The sequence below is a fragment of the Lepidochelys olivacea genome, assembly GCF_965140295.1.
Source record: "Lepidochelys olivacea isolate rLepOli2 genome assembly, chromosome: 1".
NCBI lineage: Eukaryota > Metazoa > Chordata > Testudines > Cheloniidae > Lepidochelys > Lepidochelys olivacea.
The window spans coordinates 170,956,943-170,976,553 of NC_140411.1; the positions used below are offsets into that span (position 1 = coordinate 170,956,943).

The 19,611-nt window shown below is 42.1% G+C and overlaps 1 protein-coding gene across 4 annotated transcripts in view; it reads left to right on the forward strand.

Moving 5' to 3' along the window:
• CYYR1 (cysteine and tyrosine rich 1) overlaps positions 1-19,611 on the forward strand; it is a 106,754-nt gene that overhangs the window by 72,759 nt on the left and 14,384 nt on the right. Inside the window, exon 4 of one of the 4 annotated variants that reach the window (XM_084613612.1) lies at positions 1,542-4,417. The exons of the other annotated variants lie outside the window; for them this stretch is intronic. Within the exon in view, the coding sequence (XP_084469738.1) occupies positions 1,542-1,675 (134 nt within the window). The 3' untranslated portion in view covers positions 1,676-4,417. Of the gene's footprint in view, positions 1-1,541; positions 4,418-19,611 lie in introns of those variants that run through there. 4 annotated transcript variants of the gene reach the window in all.

A 19,611-nucleotide genomic window follows, 5' to 3' on the forward strand; every position in this document is an offset into this window, starting at 1 on the left:
AATCACCCTCATTATAGCAACATTGCTTTGCATGACATAGAGAGTTGAGTAATAAAGAGCACTATAGGACTCACTAGGATTCTCAATCATGAAGAGCAAAGTTAGTATGCAAAAACAAAATGGACATCTCTAGACATCTCTTCTCGCTGTGTTTCATCCTTATCCATTCATCTCCAGCAGGAGGCATTTTAGCTCTCCATTTTTCATATCTCTGGTATGAACATCCTTTCAGCGGGAGGCTCTGTACTTCAGAAGAAGCAGTTTTTGGAGGATGGAGCAGGCTTTGAGAAACTATTTCTCCCACCCTAGCTAGGAGCTATCTTTGATATAGGTGGCAAGCTATGGAAATTTTTTCTTCTGCCTCAACCTCAGCTCTGAGTAGATTTTGGGGAAGTGCCATTATCTCTCCTTTACACTAGGATCTGAGTTTTCCCTGCAGGAAGGGGCTTGAGGGGGCTCAGGGCTGGGGCAAAGGGTTGAGGTGCGGGGGTGAGAGCTGCGGGGTGGGACTGGAATTGAGGGGTTCAGGGTATAGGAGGGAGCTCTGGGCTGGGGCAGGGTGTTGCGGTGTGGAAGGGGGTCAGGCCTGAGGCAGGGGATTGGGGCACGGGCTTACCTTGGATGGCTCCTGGGCAGTGGTGCAGCAGGGGTGCTAAGGTAGGCTTCCTGCCTGTCCTGGCACCGTGGACTGCGCTGCGCCCTGGAAGTGGCCAGCAGCAAGTCCGGCTCCTAGGTGAAGGTGCACAAGTGGCTCCACATGGCTCTCGCCCACAGGCACCACCACCCCGAGCTCCAATTGGCTGGGAACCCTCCAATGGGAGTGTAGAGCTGGTGCTCGGGGCAGGGACAGTGTGCAGAGCCCTGTGGCCCCCCTGCCTAGGAGCCAGACCTGCTGCTGGCCTCTTCCGGGGCACAGCGCAGTGTCAGAACAGTAGGGACTAGCATGCCTTAGCCAGGCATCACCACCTACAGGACTTTTAACGGCCTGATCGGCGGTGCTTACCAGAACCGTCACGACCCAGTGCCTTACATTCCACGACCCAGTACTGGGTTGCAACCCACAGTTTGAAAACCACTGCACTAGGGCATAGACTGTGTCTTTCTGTGTATTTGCATAGCACAATGGGGCCTTGACACCAGTTGGGATTTTTGGATGCTGTCATGATATAAATAATAATAAGAGCTTCAGATTTATACTTGCTGGGTTAGACCCTGTTCTGTAGGATTAACAGCAGATAGAGATGGTTGGAAGGGACAAAATTGTGAACAATTTTAATAGAATTTTCAAAAACTTCCAGCCAGCAAATCTCTTACCATATATTCCCTGTTAGATAGCATTATCACATATAAGCCTAAAGTTCTTACTCAGTTTTCATTCTGTCTTATTCAGCTAAAGTCTTGAGAAACACTTAAGAGAAGACCTCAGGCTTTGTCCCACAATGTGTAGAGCTCTTTGCTACTGGAAACCTTCCCCACCTAAATCATATTGATTTGGTTAAATTATACTTTTCAAACTAATTCTTCTTCTCTTTCACTTTCAGTGGCTCCTCCACCTTATAGTTATGAATATGAGATGGAATACCCAGCAGACCTACCTCCACCTTACACTCCAACTCCACAGACTTCAATACAGTATCCGCCACCTCCTCCTTACCCTGGATATTCAGGGAAATAATTAACTGGCTTTAAAGAGATATAAAGTGCCTGTTGAATCAGCCAGCACATTATGGACAGATATTGTTGGCTCAGGAGCAAATAGAATGGGGCCTACATCCACATATACTGCCTGGGGTAGTGTAACGGGGGACAGTTGCTGAGGCTCAGGATGACTTCTAAAGGATGAAGAAAAGTATAGTCCATCCCAGATCACTGTAATTTACAAATAAACTGAAGCACAATAGAAGAAACAGCTACTAGGACTTACAGCCTAGCCAACAGTGTTTAGCGTCATCCACAATTCTGCTGACTTTCTTTAGCAACTTGTTAAAGTGAACTGGAATATTATTTTTCCAATTAAAGGAATGTATGATAAAAATGGTTAATAAGTTTCCTCTTCAGAGCATGAGATACAGCAGCTGGGGTCTATTCTGGGAGGAAAATTCCAACTGTTGTCTACAAACCTGTATCATATCTTTCCTTGAAGTGGTGTGGATAAGGAAGAACAAGAAAGACGGAAGCTACTTATTAACTTCCATTCCAAATAGGAATACCAGAGATGTGTTCAGCATAGCAGTATTTAGGATCTGATAGGTATACTGCAAACAAGAATTTTATTAGTCATTCAATAGCCAAAATTTGACTGATGTAACTACTTTTGACCAAAATGCAGGCTATTTTAAGTGCCTACTTTTAAGAAGATTAAGCCTGGTTTATAGCCTGTAATCTAAGCATACAGAATGTTTTTGTATGTAGATTTCACTATAAATTATAGACATATCTTTTTATATGGATTTAAATACTGTATACAGATTTTTAGGTCACTAGATAATACTTTAATTTTGAAAGTAAATACAGATTCAGCAAAATCCTGAAATAGTTTTGGAGGGAAAAAACCCAAGGTTATTAAGGCTCCATAGATTTTTTTTTTTCCTGCAGTTTGATTTCTGATTAAACTGTATGAAGATCAGTAGTTATTTTAATTGGACATTTGTTCTCACAAGTTAATAGTCAACATAAAGGAAGATGCATGCAGAGGGACTGTAAACATTGCTGTCAACAGGGAAGATAGGGGAATGAGTCATCTTGGTTATTTAAATGTGATTGGGCTCCATAGATTGAAAGGGAGATCAGAGTTGGATTTACCATCCTGTTTAAGAACTGCACACACAAATAGGGGTATATGCAATTCTGTCCTCTTCTCTTCTCTTTCAGAATCATTTTTCAGGCATTGTTAGTGAGTGTCCTTCATTAGAGGGTTGTTGGAACAAAAACACCAACATGGATTTTTATATTTTAACTTACTATTGTGTAACATTTACAGCTGTTGTATGGGCTTTGTATGGCTTCCTTCCTTATTTGTATGCTCCACAACTTATGTAAAAGGTAGAAGAGGAAAAATGATGTAACATGTCAAGAAGTTATGGTGACCAGAATTCACAAAGCTGTGGAAACAGCCTTTTTTATGCATATAAACTCCAGGTTAATCATGATTGTTAAGGCTCAGAATGTGTTTGTTTAAAAACTAGCACATAGCCCTCAGCTGGAAACTTTCATGGGCATTCAATGTATTACAAATTAAAAAGAAAGATGGTTCTCTGAGGACCTGAACCAAAGCCTACAGAAGTCACTAGAAAGACTCCCATGACATTACTGGGCTTTGAATTAGGTCCCAAATGAGGAGCACTTGAGGTGTTGAGGCCCTGATTCAGTAAGGTTTTTAGTGCTAGTGTAGTGTTAAGCACATGAATGATCTCATAGACTTCAGTGGGAGTACTCACATGCTTACAGGTATTTGCAAGCTTAAATACCTTGTTGAATCCAGGCCTGAATAACTATCTTTGCTAGTATTTTGGAGTAGCATTTGTCCCTTCCACTATGGGCAGTTTTACCCCCCTGAAAAGTCCACCTGAAGGCATAAAAACCCTTTATTCTCAACAGAATGTGTTTAAAAGGGCTGTTACATGGTCTTTGGCCAAACCGAGCATTGTGTAAAGAACTCAAACTTCTTAATCTATTCAGAAGCAATTGGACTATCCCGCAGAACTTGGTTATAGTGAGTTTCATAGTGCCTTCAACAAAGAATGGAGATTTTATTATTCCTTTTGGTGCTTTGCACTTTAATCCAAAATTATCTGATTTTTAAAATTAATCCAGCTCTCTGCTGGAGTAATAAGGGTGTGTCACATTAGCCATTAATATGGCTGCTCACAAGGGACAGGCAGCTGTTCATAGATAGAGCCTAAAATATACTTGACAGTAGAAGTCCTGATTATAATATTTTGGCTTCCCCTACTCATGACCATCTGTTAGGATGATGTCATGTCTGCCAATATACCAGTCTCAGCCAGTGGTCAGCCTGCATAACAGAGCAAGCATCATATTCTCTGCATGAAGTCCCTCCTCTCCCATAGCAATGCCACATTAGTAACCCATGCCTTTTTACAGCTGATCACACCTGATGACGCTTTTTATGCCAAAATAATTACCCTTGGGAGAGGAAGGTACGAATGAAGTGAGTACTTTTCCTTCCCTCGTTTCTGGATTTTCTGCTCTGTAACAATGTACCTGCATACAAAAATACATCTCAGAGAGCAGTTTTGCAGTTCTATTTTTATTTAATGACCTCATGCTACTTTGTACATTTAACCTCTTACAGTTTCCTGAACAGAAAAGGGAAATATGAATGTCTCATAGATCATAAATCTTCCCTCATCATAAAGATCTCTCTCATAGTGACATTAGTCAGAACAAGTAATCATAGAATATCAGGGTTGGAAGGGACCCCAGAAGGTCATCTAGTCCAACCCCCTGCTCGAAGCAGGACCAATTCCCAGTTAAATCATCCCAGCCAGGGCTTTGTCAAGCCTGACCTTAAAAACCTCTAAGGAAGGAGATTCTACCACCTCCCTAGGTAACGCATTCCAGTGTTTCACCACCCTCATAGTGAAAAAGTTTTTCCTAATATCCAATCTAAACCTCCCTCACTGCAACTTGAGACCATTACTCCTCGTTCTGTCATCTGCTACCATTGAGAACAGTCTAGATCCATCCTCTTTGGAACCCCCTTTCAGGTAGTTGAAAGCAGCTATCAAATCCCCCCTCATTCTTCTCTTCTGCAGACTAAACAATCCCAGCTCCCTCAGCCTCTCCTCATAAGTCATGTGTTCTAGACGCCTAATCATTTTTGTTGCCCTTCACTGGACTCTCTCCAATTTATCCACAGTAATAAAGCACATCTCTTATGGGAAGAGGCATTTCTGGTAATTAGTGAGAAATCACTGGTCAAGAGACCCACAGTTTAAGTCACAGCTTTGAGATTGCACATCACTGATGGTATCATGTTGTAAAGATGGTCCTGGTGGATTAGGTGTCTAGATTACATAAGTAGCTCATGTATTCAGGAGGACAGTCTTAGAAATTCATTTTAGCATCTCACAGAAATAAACATCCTTTTGTTTGATGGGACCCCAGTAAGAGAGAGCCTTGGGGTGCACACTTTGTACATTAATTTTCTCAAAAAACTTTTGGGCCATATCAGAGGATGATTCAATGTCTCATAACTGATTTACAATATCCCTTGCCCTGGCTGATCGCAGAATGAAGCATAAGACTGTTCCATTCCTGCAAGTCAGCTGGAATTTTGTCACTTAAGGAGTATACATCAAGCCCTATCAAAGTAGATGATGATGTAGCTATTGTGACAGGGTCAGGCCAGATGGCTTTAGGAGAGTGATAGAAGGCAGATATATTAGCCCCAGGTTGAGTAGGTCCCTTTTCCCTGGGTAAGGCAACAGGGAAGGTTCCAGAACAATCAGGAACTTTCTGGAAACAATTAAGACAGGCAGGCAGATTAGAACACCTGCAGCCAATCACGAAGCTGCTAGAATCAATTAAGGCTGGCTAATCAGGGCACTTGAGTTTAAAAAGGACCTCACTTCAGTTTGTGGCGTGTGTGTGAGGAGCTCGGAGCAAGAGGCACTAGGAGCTAAGAGTGAGAATGTGTACTGTTGGAGGACTGAGGAGTACAAGCATTATCAGACACCAGGAGGAAGGTCCTGTGGTGAGGATAAAGAAGGTGTTGGGAGGAGGCCATGGGGAAGTAGCCCACGGAGTTGTAGCTGTCACACAGCTGTTCCAGGAGGCACTCTAGACAGCTGCATTCCACAGGGTCCTGGGCTGGAACCCAGAGTAGAGGGCGGGCCTGGGTTCCTCCCAACTCCTGGTCAGACACAGGAGGAGTTGGCCTGGGCTGTGGGTTCACGAAAACGGCCAAACTGAGGGCTGCCGTGAATCTCTGAGGCAAGCAAATCCGCCAATAAGTGCAAGACCCACCAAGTTAGAGGAGGAACTTTGTCACACTATATACAATTGAGTACTTTCAGAGTGTTTGAGAAGAGTTTAAATAGAAACAGCCTTCTTAAAGCAAACTGAGGTACATGTTCAATACAAGCAGATGAAAGAAAGTTTGGAGGGTTTATTAAATTTAAGCAACATGGCAAAGAAACAGTTGCTGCATAACAAGAAAGAAGAGTTTCACCATCTTAAATAGGCACAGAGTTAAATTTAGTTGAATTCAGAACTTCTGGCTGAGTAGCACTTATTAAAGGTCTTATCAGTTGGATCAGTGCTTCATCTTCATACAGAGTAAGCAACTCACAAACAGGTATCTCTGTAGAGACCATTCTGCTCCCAGAGTATATTCTAGCAATTTCAAGAGAAATCTATTTAAGCATTAATGACCTATTTGGGGGATTTTACAGTTAGGTAATGATCAGTTAGAGGAGTTAAAAGGTCAAGGCAAAGCCATAGGAAGTTAAATGTACTAGACTATCATTACTTAAATAACATACTCCAATGAATAGATTATTAGTGGTAATATAAACTTTTATTAATGAAAAATTAAAAGATTTACTCTTTTAATGTTGATTAGTTTGAAAGCGTAATAGGGAATGTTTAGCAATTTTAGCAAATCTGGAGGCCAGGTTCTCAATGATGCCACAATACAAAGACGATAATGCTTCATAAATCAAGTAAGTCGATAGTAACAGTGTTCTATTTTAAAAATACATCTTTCCAATTTAAGGCTAATATTTCCAAGACCTTTTGTTAAACCACAGCAATATTTTTATGGATTGGGATAGTTCATAAGGGCTAGTGGTCATGTATTAGAATAATAATAATTAATAGCATTTTACATTTCTATAGAAGCTTTCATTCTAAAGGATCCCTGAAAGCTTTACTAACTAGATACACAGGAATCTTTCAACCACCACTGAAATGTATTCAACCAGGGAATGAAACAGGATGGGTATTTAAGAGCACAGAGTAACAGTACATGACAGTTTGGGACAGGAAGCAAAGAAAAATGCCTTAATCCCTTGAAACTGTACATGGAATTAAAGTAGATGGAATGTATTTATCCAAATAGGAATTTGCCCTGGAAATCCGGGTCTGCACAACAAATCTTGAGAAAAGATTGACTGGAGTCTTTAATGACAGCAAGTGGTCACTATTATTGTGTTATTTTTATTTATCAATGCCTGTATTTGTGTTGCAGTAATGCCTAAAGGCCTCAACCAAGATCAGGGCCCCACTATGATGTACATCCACATTGTAAAACTGCCCATGCCTTTAAGACTTTGCAATGTACATACAAGGGTAAAAGAAATAAAGTATTATTATTATTATTTTATTTTACAAATGGGGAACTGAGGCACAGAGAAATTAAATGTTCAATACCTTTGTATTAGATATAATCCAAAAGAAAGATTATTAATATTAACTATAATATTTTAATAAAGGAAAATCAGAAAACTACAGTTATCTATTAAAATATTCACATATAACTGGTACAGTGGCAATAATCCATAGAAGGATTTGGGAAACTCAGATTCAGGAAGGTGATAATATAAGGTATTTGTGTCAATTAATAGATGAATAATAGTTACCTGCCTAATATATCTGTTGTGAGAATTAAATAGTCAATATTTAAACATTGTCTGAGAATGAAAGTCACTATGTAAATTTTAATTATTATTGTTATGCTGCCCATGACTCAAAAATATTATTTTCAATCATAGTGAATGAGGGGGTCCTTTGGGCCCTACACAATGCGAATAATAACTAGGAAGGATTAACTAAAACCTACAGAGATGAAAGAAAACCGCGGCTTAGGAGGGTTGGTAAGGACAATGCTTCGCTATTAAGGTAAAATATGGGGCCAGATACTCAGCTGGTGTAATATGGCCTAGCTCAACTAAAGTCAATTGAACTAGGTTTATTTACATCAACCCAAGATACGGTCTCTAGGCTACAATAGAAGGAGAATCCATTGAAAACCAAGTCTCCAATCCTTACAATGAGCTCTTCTCTAAACCCCCATGAAGTTATTGCTGAGATCCCTTTTTCCCACACAAGTGGTGACTGGGCCATCTTTGCCTTCAGTCATTCCATAACTTTTACAACATTTACAAAGACATATTCACTTTCTAGAATGTGATTGGAGCAAACACCGCAGGTCCTCTAAAGGTAAATTCCAGTTTTCTCTCAACAAGTAAACATACCACGTTCTTTGAAAGTCCTTATGCGAGAGAAAATAATCTAGAAAACACATTTTCTTCAGACAGTTTTTCTCAGATCATTTGATCTTTTATCTTGGCCTACGACTTGTGTTACTTCCCCTACCTCCCTATATTTTTCTTTACATCTGGAAATTAGGTAATTCTTCTTTAACTTCTGCCCTCAGCTGACAGCAAAGCAAACACAAAACTACAAGAAGCTGGGAAGCTGTCTGATGTTGCTTGGTCGAGATCATGAACTTTATTTTAGTGCTTGTCAAAGGAGGCAGATTGAGAGTTCTGTAGACCTCCGTTCATCCATCGAAAAAGTAAAGCTGAGACACTAGCAGGACAAATTTCTTGCCACTACTCCACCAGTGTGCTTCCGCCTAGACCTAAAGATACCACCTCTGCAGATCTACGAAGAAAAGTACTATATGAATGTTACATATTATTATTAAAGGGTTAGTTGATTTAAGCCCTGATTCAGCAAAGCACTTAAGCACATACTTAAGTGCTTTACTGAATAGGAATGGATTCCCCCACGTGTTTAAAGTTAAACATGTACTTAAATGTTCTGCTGAATTAGCACTTTAGACTTCATGCTAAATCAGTCATAGGCATTTCTGTCAAGTCTCAGGAGTAGCAGCCATGTTAGTCTGTATGCACAAAAAGAACAAGAGGACTTGTGGCACCTTAGAGACTAACAAATTTATTTGAGCATAAGCTTTCGTGGGCTACAGCCCACTTCATCGGATGCACAGAATGGAACATATAGTGAGAAGATATATATACTGAGAACATGAAAAGGTGGAGTAAGAGGTTAATTAGCCTTATCAAGTGTCTCATTGGGGAACTTGGCTAGCTCTGTGGGCAAAGGGCAGTCTCCCACTCAACCCAGGCCAGGCCAGGCAGCGTTATCTCATCCCCCTCCCTCAAGCAGGACTGGCCCCATTCCCCATCTCCATGAGGAGAGCAATGCAGAAGGACAGTGCGCCAGATGGAAGATCATACCTGAGTTCCTGTATGATTCCCAGCCAGCCCAATCCAGAGTTAGACCACCTGATTAGTGTACAATTTGGGAGCAAATGTCCACCTAAAGCTTTGGTCAAAATGAGGTCATAGAGTTTAAGGCCAGAAGAGACTACCAGATCAACTGGTCTGACCTTCTGTATATCAGAGGTGACCAACAGTCACCCCTGCATCGAGCCCAGTAACCTGGATTAGACTGAAGTATTGCGGCCCAGAGGAGACTAAACTATGGTGTGCGACATGCAGAGAATAGGAAGGACTCAGGAGCACCAATGCCTAAGGCCCCTGCAATGGAAGGGGATTGATTTCATGAGCTGTATCCAGATGATCCTAGTAAGCAACCCATAAGGAAGAGATTGGCAAAACAAACAAAGGGCACTGCCAATCTGCTTTTAGTGAATATTCCTTCCCAACCCCACATATGGCAACCAGTTAGACACTGAGCATGTGAGCAAAACCCACCTGCCAAGCATCTAAGAAAGATAATTCTCTGTATTGCCTGAGCACCGGCCCATTCCATCTGGTGTCCCCTCTACAGACATCACCTGCATCTGATGAAGGAAACCAAAAAATCCCATAACATTTTGAGGGGAAAGGTTTCCTTCCTCCCCCCCAAAGGTGACTGTCCGAAGCCCTGAAGCATGAGATTTAGGAACGTAAGACATAGGACCAGAAGGGACACCTTGGACCACTAAGCCAAGTGCCCCTTTGTCATACAATCCAACTCATTCTCCAGGGGGTGTATTCTATGGAGCGGTGCAAGAATCACAGGAACAGCTTTGTCCCATTCCCAATCTCGAAAGCATGGAAATACCAGGACAAGAATGAAGCCATACATCATCTACTACATATTGAAGCCATACAAACTGCTCCCCATTGTATTTATAGCCTCAGAGAACTGGGAACAAACTGAGAGGGGCTCCACCTGACAAACATCTAAGTAAGTCCCTAAAGGAGGCTTATCTTCACATTCCCATTTTACCATCCCATGGATAATTCCTCCATCTTTCATACGGATGGCAGTTTTGTCTCCCCCCTAAAGTTAAAAATTGCCATTTGATCTGACCAGAGGTTCCCAGGGTCTTTTCCATGATCATGGTAATTTTCATATTGGCTTTACACCACTTTAACTCTCCTGGGCAATTTTTGTGATCACAACTCCTTATAGAGAGAAAGCTGAAAAGAACACGTAAGACTGACAGACTCTGGTCATTAGGAGGATCGAACCTGGGGCCTCTGTAGCTAAATGCATAAGCCTCTGTTGCATTAACTAAAAGCCACAGGGCTCTTAGCCAAGGCTGTAGCACACTCATCAATCGCTAGCTGGGCTAGGTGCCACCAGAGGGGGACAGAGCGCCACACCAAGCTGGCCTGGGTTACGAACACAAGAGTGATACAGTTTCTAGAATCGTTGGGATTCATGCTGCACACAGACACATGGTGGCAGGAAAGTCAATCATAGGGAAGTCAATATTATCGTGTACAAGATCCCATCTCAGCAGAATGTTAACAGAAGCTGAAGAGAGCCTTAAAGGAAAATAAGTGGTATCACAGAAACAAAAATCCAGTCCTTATTGGAGCTTATTGGGAATATTGATCTCATCCACAGGCATGCCTCAGTGACTCAGAGTTCTTATAAGGCCACATCTACACTACACACCCTAGTGTACGTGGAGCTACACAGAAAAGTGAAAAGCAGGTTGTGTCTACACTGCAGTGGATAGTTACACATGTCAGTGAAAGGCTCTGGCAGGGGGGCAGACCACAGGAAAAGCTTCAGCAGCTCCCTACTGCCGGAGCCTTTCCCTGAGGCAGTGAAGAGCTTCTGCAACAGGGTGCTGGCAGCCTTTCCCTGCTGCTAGAGTCTTTCCCTGTGGTGGTGTAGGACTCCAGTAATGGGGAGCTGGCAGCCTTTCCCCACTGCCAGAGTCTTTCCTATGGCAGAGCTTTTCCCCACTACCGCCCCACTGCCAGAGCCTTTTCCTGCTGGGGGAGTCTCCTCTTGCAGGGGGAAGGCTCCAGCATCAGGAAGGCAGTGGGACACTACAGTGCTAAAAAGAGCAGTGTAGATCAGGAGGAACTGCTTGGGTGAGTAGAGAGCATATAGGGTATGTACTCACATACATACTCACACCCTTCAGGTGTGGCTTTACTCACCCAAGCCATGCCTCACTGGCCACGCGCCTATTTATGCCTGTGCTGGGGGGCTCTGTGTGTATGTATACTACACACCACCCAGAGTGGTATGTAGTGTAGACATAGCCTAAAACCTATTCAGTAACTACTGTTACTCCCTCCACGCAGAGCTCAAGGTCCAATTGTGTAGCCTTCCCTCAACTGGTGAGTGCAGAGAACCAGACTTTTGAAGGGATCTACCCATTATAAATCAGGTAGCATGATTCTTGTGTCTGATTCCAGCTGAGACTAATGCAGGGGGCTCATTCAAGCCCCAAGTCAATCCAAGGAATGGCTACCAGGAAGAGACACAGAAAAGCATCGACTAGCTGGAATGCAATGATTCATTGAAGTGGCAAAGTACTGTTCCTTCCATCGATAGCAGACTATTCTAATCATAACAATCAATGTGTCTGATGGGGATTTCATCATTACAGTAGGAAACACACAATCAGCCTTCTCCCAAAGAGAGAAATCAACTTCTGTCCTGGCTGAGCAAGTTTCTATCTCCCGAATTGGCAGGGAGACTAACACTTATACATAGAGATCAGAACTTGGATAAAGCAGAGTGGAACCTGCACTCAGAAATAACCTCACACATTTTATGTCCAGTTGGTGGGCTGGTGCTTTTAACTTCTTTGCATCTGGAAACAGCTATAAAGTGCCCTGTGGCCTCTGCATGTCTCAGGACCTGGGAGTGAGGTAGGGAATAACCTCTCACAAAGAAGGGCAATGTCTCTGATATATGCCTTCCCACCCTTTTGTCTTCCTTCGAGACCATACAAAAGACAGGAGGGAAAGAGGCCTTCTGTACTGAGATCAGTTAGGCAGCTGCATAGCCATTCATACATAAATTCACCAAATTATGCACATTGATCAACCAATCTTTAGCAATGCAGGATTTTTTATTTTATTTTATTTTATTTTATTTTATTTTATTTTATTTTTTTGGCAGAAGGCTTCACCATGCCTTAGGGGACAAGGGCAGATGAAGGATATATAATCTCTCTCTTTTTGGAGCTCCATATTTAAAAAATGCTCTTACTTCCCATCCCCAGAGGCACACTGCTATGAAAATCCTATTGTAACAGATCTGTGGGCCTGAACATGATGACAAACAGGAATATTTATCTGTGCTTATCTGAACATTTCATTTTTTCAAGTAATAAATTGCACCAATCCAGCCCATCCTGGACACGAATAGATTACCCAGAATAGGGATGAAAATTGATATCCAAAGATTTGGGTTTGGAATGAGGAAGAATTTCACATATCCTGCAGTAGAAGAAATTGTTGTGCATTTTCCTCAATGTATATTTAACAATTTAGGAAAGATTTGAATGATCATGGCTGTGGATGTTATCTCATCTGAAGGGAGTAGGGCATGCAGCTGCTGCTGGTGACTGACAGGTCTGGTTCTGCCCTCAAGCCAGCTGAAATACCCATTGTAACAGTGGGCCTTATTACTTGAAGAAAGGAAATTTTCAGGTAAGCACAGGTAAATTTTCTTGTTATTTATACCTCAGAGGTCAATGTTTAAAAGTACAGAATCTGCAGATAAGGATACTGGACAATCTTGCTGTCTTGTCTTGCCTCTATATTTCCCAAGGGGCTGCCAGGTGTTATTTCCTCTCTGGTGTTGTCATTGTCTATTGCCTTGTACATGATATATATTTCAATTGACAATAACATATATTCCAGTCATACTGAAACTGCATTTTATTGCCAGTGTGGATGGTAGTCATAATTGAGGATGTGTCAGCTAGTTGCTGGAGTATGAATAATTGATATTGAACGAAATTCCTTTTTATAGTTCTTATTCATTAGAGAGAAGGCAATCAGGGAACATCATTTTCCTGTTGTTTGCCTTCAGGTATGATTGGACAGTCTGTGTGTGATTCAGAAGGGGAAATAATCATTTTTATACATGCAGCATGTGGTTAGGTTCTAAGTGAGTGAAGACTTGAACTCATAAATGTAATTGGGTATGACAAAATATTCAGTTTTGCCCATGGAAATATCAAATACAAGGTTAGCAGTGAAAATGTGTCCGCAGCATTGCGTGCTAAAATGAGTCAGCAAGTCTCAGCTGACAGCCTTTTCGCCTGTGTGTTAGAACATCAAGGGATCGGGGCCTGAACCAGAACTTGGGCTCCTACGCCAGACTGACATTTCAGTAAAATACCTATAGGAGTTATGGTACCATTTAAAGTCTCATTCTTGTATGAGATGTCTTCCCCTCCCAGGTTCTGGAGGCTGTTCAGATGGAAGATAAAAAAGCACATGACAGTTTTCTAAGCACCAATATGGGAAGTGTCACATTGAATCCTCTTTTTATCTACATAGTATTTGCAGTACAGGCAACAGCTGGGCCCCTCAAGTGAACCTCCTAAGCCACATTCTTGAGCTATAACCTTTTAGGGTGAAAGAGTGGTTTATTCTCCAAGCCCATTTAATCCTGGGCTTCTGCTGAGACTAATTGTGATGGTGATTAATGTCTGTCATAGAGAATAGCTCAACCTTGGGGGATTCAGGGTGATAACCCCACTCTAAGCTTGTCACTGGATAGGAATCTCATAACCCTGTGCACGCTGCAGATATGTAGTCAGACCCAGCAGGAGTTACAAAACAGTGGGGTTTGCTGGCAGGTGTCCTTCATTAGCTTGTCAATTAACCCAGCAAGCTATAGCATAGGTTGAGCTGTGCTCAAGTGAACCTCACAGACACATCCAAGACAAGCTACAGGCAGAACTCTATGCTAAAAATATATAAATAACTAAAATTAACCGAGGGGAATGTATATGTTTAGTTGGAGTGTTTCACTGATTTCTACTATTTGTTTATAGTGACATAAGGACCTGACCTGTGGCCCTGGGTTAGGAATCTGTTTTTGTCATTGTTTCTGTTGAACACTGAATAAATGTAAATGGTTGATGGGGGGCAGGGAAAGCTGCCATTTAGTTTAACCATAACCCAGTGAGACCAGTGTCTGTTTTGGGGCAAGGAAGTTTGGTCCCATTCCATACTTGAGTTCTTAGACACCAAGATAAGAGGCCCCTTAAGCTTTAGTCTTTATTGCTAAAAAATTTGTTTTTACCAGGGGGTAACCAATGCATGTTAGCTACCCCACTGTAAAATTCTAGTGCAGGCATGGCAATGTAGTTTTATCATGAGTTTAGGCTCGGTGAGGTGATCCATGGGTAGCGTATATAGTGTTGACCTCATCTAGCTACCTTGCAGTAAAAACTAGAGGTGTCTTCTCTCCACTAGGGTTTTACAGTAAGATAACTATTGTGTCAGTTATCTTGCTTTTTTTTAAAAAAACACCACCTTTTTGGCAGCGAAGACACAGACTTAGAAATAATTAAGATTACATATGGTCACATATCCATGGGATTCATTTAATATAGGCCATTGAACAACTATTAGATGCTAATAACTTTCAGTCACTATGATCTTAGGCCCAGATTCTCTGCCATAGTCCCAGCTCCTTTCAGGTTACTGAGTAATGTGGCTAGAATCACAGCTGGCCAGTTAAGAGCTTTCCAAGCAGCGTGGAATTCTCAGATGGAATAAACCCAGGCTTCTGTTCCAGACACACTCTCTCACACACACCCACAGAGGGAGGCAATGCCTCAGGAACATGTCAAGCCATAGTGAGTAGGGCTCTACTACACCAGTTCACAGCTAGTGGATGGGATACATACAATGTTGAGGTGGTGGTGTTTTGTAAAGGAGGGGTTTTTTTGGGGGGGGGGGGTTGAGTAATTATGACCCCATGGCAAGGTTTACATATCATCCCAACTATCTCTAGTCGACGGCAAGTCCAATGCAGATGTGATATGCCGGCTTCTTCCTCGAAAACTGCTTGAAACTGCATGTTAAATATACTGGAGGTGGCAGCTAGTTTTGGCAATTATGTTTGTATGTCTATATTTGAATTTCATACTTCAATGCACTCTCTCTTTACCCTGAGAGCTGTCTGTATACATCAGTGAAGCCACTTTGGCCCAAACTCTTCTTACTCACACAGGTGGGCCCATTGGCTTCACTGGGATTACTTATGGGAGTAAGGTGAGCAGCATTTAGCCCATTGTTTGCCTTATTAAGATGTCTTTGTGAATGCCCGGACATGTGAACCCAATGCAAGATGACTGGATCATCCATAGAAATATTCTTTTGTGGTATCGTATCAAGGCAAGCAGAAGAAAGTGTCAAACAGCTGACAGGGTGATGGGTGAGACATTACAAAGAGAGCCTGACATGCTTTCTTTATCACGGAGCAGCCTGTTTGGTGGTGGGCTAGCACAAACTGCTACAATCCCCAGAGAAATGACAGCAGGCACAAGCTTACTACACAGAAGAGTCATTGTTTCTTGCTGTAAAATGTTCCCTGCACAGATTTCCTCTGTGACCTTAGGCAAGTCTCTTTGGATCAGATTTTTAAAGGTATTTCAGTGTTTGATTTCTATTGATGTCAATGGGCTGAATGGAGAGGTGGCCAAGCCAAACCTGAATGATGCTGCGAACCCATGCAATACCCTAAGTGGGGAGCCAGGACTAGCCCCACAGGACAGGAGCCAGACAGGAGGACTGCTGCTAGGTGAGTGCTGGGCAGGCTCACTCTCCAGCCCACCGCCAGTCACTAGTGACCCATCGTCCCTTTACACACACAGACACACATGCCCATTTCGAAATCTGGCTCTGCCACTTGCGGGTACCTGATGAAAGAGTGAGCACGGAATGCCCCTAGGCTGGGTTGCTCTCCTAGAGGGAGTGCATTGGGAAAACATATTTGGTTAATGGGGATGGGGCCAGTAGGAAAGGTATCTATATCATGGAGGGGAAGCTAATCAAGACTGAATGTCTCAAGTTGGGTTGTGTTGGGCACCGGGAACACTATGAGGTAAGTGCATGGGAACTGGTCTCTAGGTTAGGAGCAGTGAGGAATTGGTTTGCTGGGGGGAGAACAAGTCTCACTCTCCCACAGCTTGTACCCCAATATTTCCTATCAGAGGCCAGTTTATCTCACTGAGGAGCCGGAGAAGGGTTATATAAACTTCTCTTTTTTCAATTTTTATTTTACTGGCCAAACTATAAATTGCTGCCACCGACTTTCAGGAGCTGTTGGTTTATTTGTTGCACAAACTAGCAAAAAAAACCCTGACTAAAGACTAACAGCTCATAGACCCAATCTATTGTATGTTCCCAAGTTATCTCTGACTGTACCTAATTTTTTTTCAAATAGAAGAGACCCGCCTTAGCTGTTCATCTCAATCCTTATTATAAGGGGTTATCAGTAGTCCTTCTGCCCGCAAAAATGAATATTTTTTTCCATACATAAAACCCATATTAATGCTCATGTGCGGCAAGGAGGCAGGCAACTCATCACCTCCATTTAACTCAATTCAGGGGTGGGTGAGAAAAGCTAATTCTGAAAGGCCTTTCTCCTACATAAGCTTGCTACCTACATAGAGGGGGGAGGGAACCAATAGCAGCCTTTCCCTAAATATCTCTTCTGTAGCAGATCTCAATGGTACATGTCACTTCATGTGCATCTTATAATACTTTGGTACCAGTATTAGATCATGTAAAACGGCTACTTATTTAAATGATCCCCCTAGTTAAAATTGGGCGGAAAAGGGAAAAAAATCGGCAAAAATGTGATATACTGCAGTTGTATTATTATTGCTCTTTGAATTTTCTGTAATAGTTGTGCAATATACGGTCCTCTGCAAAAAGATTTATGATGAACTGAAAATGAGTCTTCACTAGAGCTAGCTGATTTATTCCTAGCATACAATTTATTGAGTGGCTTCAGGCCTTTTCCTGTCTGTGATTTGTGCACAAGCATTTATTCTTATTATTGTGCCATATCTTACTAGGCCAGATTGTGCCCAGCTGCTCAGTATGGGAGGAGATGCCCTGCTTCTTACACCCCTGCAACGGACAGTTGCGGTCACTGGGCTCGTTGGAGAGTAGGAAATGCTCCCTTTGATGTAAGAGAGCCCCAGGGGTTACACATCATGGGAGACAAGAGAGTTGCTTGCAAACTGTTCACTATAAGTATTGCTTTAAGTATTTGAGTTTCGTGACTGGTCTCCTATGTCACATGGTATTATTTCTGATTCCTGGGTGGATGACTTATCCAGTCTTTTTCTCCTAAAAACAAATTTTGTTTAGTCATTAACCAAGTTTTGTTTTATGATGAAACCAGTTTCAGCAATGAGTCCAACGTTCATTTTCCAAGCATGCTCCTGTGATTAATTGTTTGTTTGATTTTCATTTCAATGTTCATGGAAAAGTGAATAAAGTGGGAACACAGCTGAAGCAAATATCTATTTAGAGGACTTTAAAATGTTCAGGAACTTTCCTTACTTGTAGCTCAGCTCTATTTTTCCCATGACTTCAAACTGTGCTTACTAAAGCCATGATCCTGCTCAGACCTATGCACATCTGTAATTTTACACACTGTGGGAAACTGAGCATGAAGTTATCAACCCTCAGGAAACTCCAACTTGTACAGAACCCTGCAGCAGGCCTCAGCAACACAGGCCACCACGAGCACAGCATATTGTCTTATGATCTCTGTTGCTGGCTTCCCATAAAATATGGAGTCAAGTTCAAGGTCTCCAATATAAATGCCCAGCAGTGGTTCCCAAACTTGTTCCGCCGCTTGTGCAGGGAAAGCCTCTGGCGGGCCGGGCTGGTTTGTTTACCTGCCGCGTCCACAGGTTCAGCCGATCGCGGGTCCCAGTAGCCGTGGTTCACTGTTCCAGGCCAATGGGAGCTGCTGGAAGCAGCGGCCAGTACGTCCCTTGGCCCGCACCGCTTCCTGCAACCCCCATAGGCCTGGAGCAGCGAACCGCGGCTACTGGGACCCGCGATTGGCCAAACCTGCAGACGCGGCAGGTAAACAAACCGGGCCGGCCCACCAGGGGCTTTCTCTGCACAAGCAGCAGAACAAGTTTTGGAACCACTGACACAGAGCAATGTGTACATTTAAAACAAACAAACTCCAGACCCTACCAAAAGAAAACACTATACTACACATACTATTCTTCCTCTGGGGAGGGGGGTCAGAGAGAGAATGAACGCACATGGCCGATGTTGGTCACTTTATGCACTAGTGGAAGGAGCTTAGATACTGCTGTGCTGAGGGAGGTATAAGAATCTATATAGCACAGAATATTGGGAAGTTCCATTGAAGTCAGTGGGACTACTCACAGTGTATAACGTCAAGCACATGCCTATGTGCTTGCTGAATTAGGGCCTCAAAATGGTCAAATAACATTCGAACCGTTTGTTTGATGAAAGTTGTGATTTTTTTTTTCATAAATTCTTTGAATTTTGTCATTCACCTATCTCTAGTATTTACAGCTTTACCCTTTTTTGTGTGCAATTTCTCGGATCTTTTTACAGATTAAAAAGCTTTGAAAATAAGCAATTGATTTGTTTTGGGCACCATGGATTCTTATTATAATTTCAAGTCTAATTTTTGCTGTAGAGCAGAGTAGGGATGGAATGGTTAATATCTCCTAGTTTTGAGGAAGCCTATGGAGAATAAAAACAAGGAAACTTAATAATGCATCTATAATAATCATAATGCCAATGGATGTTTTCTCTTGGGCCTGCCACAATAAGTCATATGCAGCCTTAATGCAGACGGTCATAACTGAAGATTGCCTACTAGTTCTACCTTATGCAACATAATCTGTTTATTCAGAAGCTATGCTCTATGTTCTGAGCTATGATTCAGGAGAACCTTAATCTGACATGATTTCTTTTGTTCTGTCTCCCTTGTAAGTAATATTGCAGTTGCAAATGTTGGACTGACTCTTTATTGAAAACAGTGTATTATTGTCTTGTCAGAGAAAATGTTATCTATAGCTGTTATTAACTATTTTAATCTGGTATTTTCATTCTATAACAGTAGTATTGTTTTGGAAGAGAATAGTTAAGTGTGTGTGATTTGTTTTTGTTTTTATTGCAAGAGCAAACTTGCTAATTAAAAGCAGGGACAGGGTATAAAAAAATGTTTAAATAATAATTTTTAGCACTCCAGATCTGAAGCTCTCAAAGTGCTTCACCAAGCTAGGTAACTGTTAATAACCCTTTGTGCTTTATAGGTGGGAAAACTGAGGGACAGAGGTTAAGGCTCACATTTGTCAGAAGTGACCACTGACTT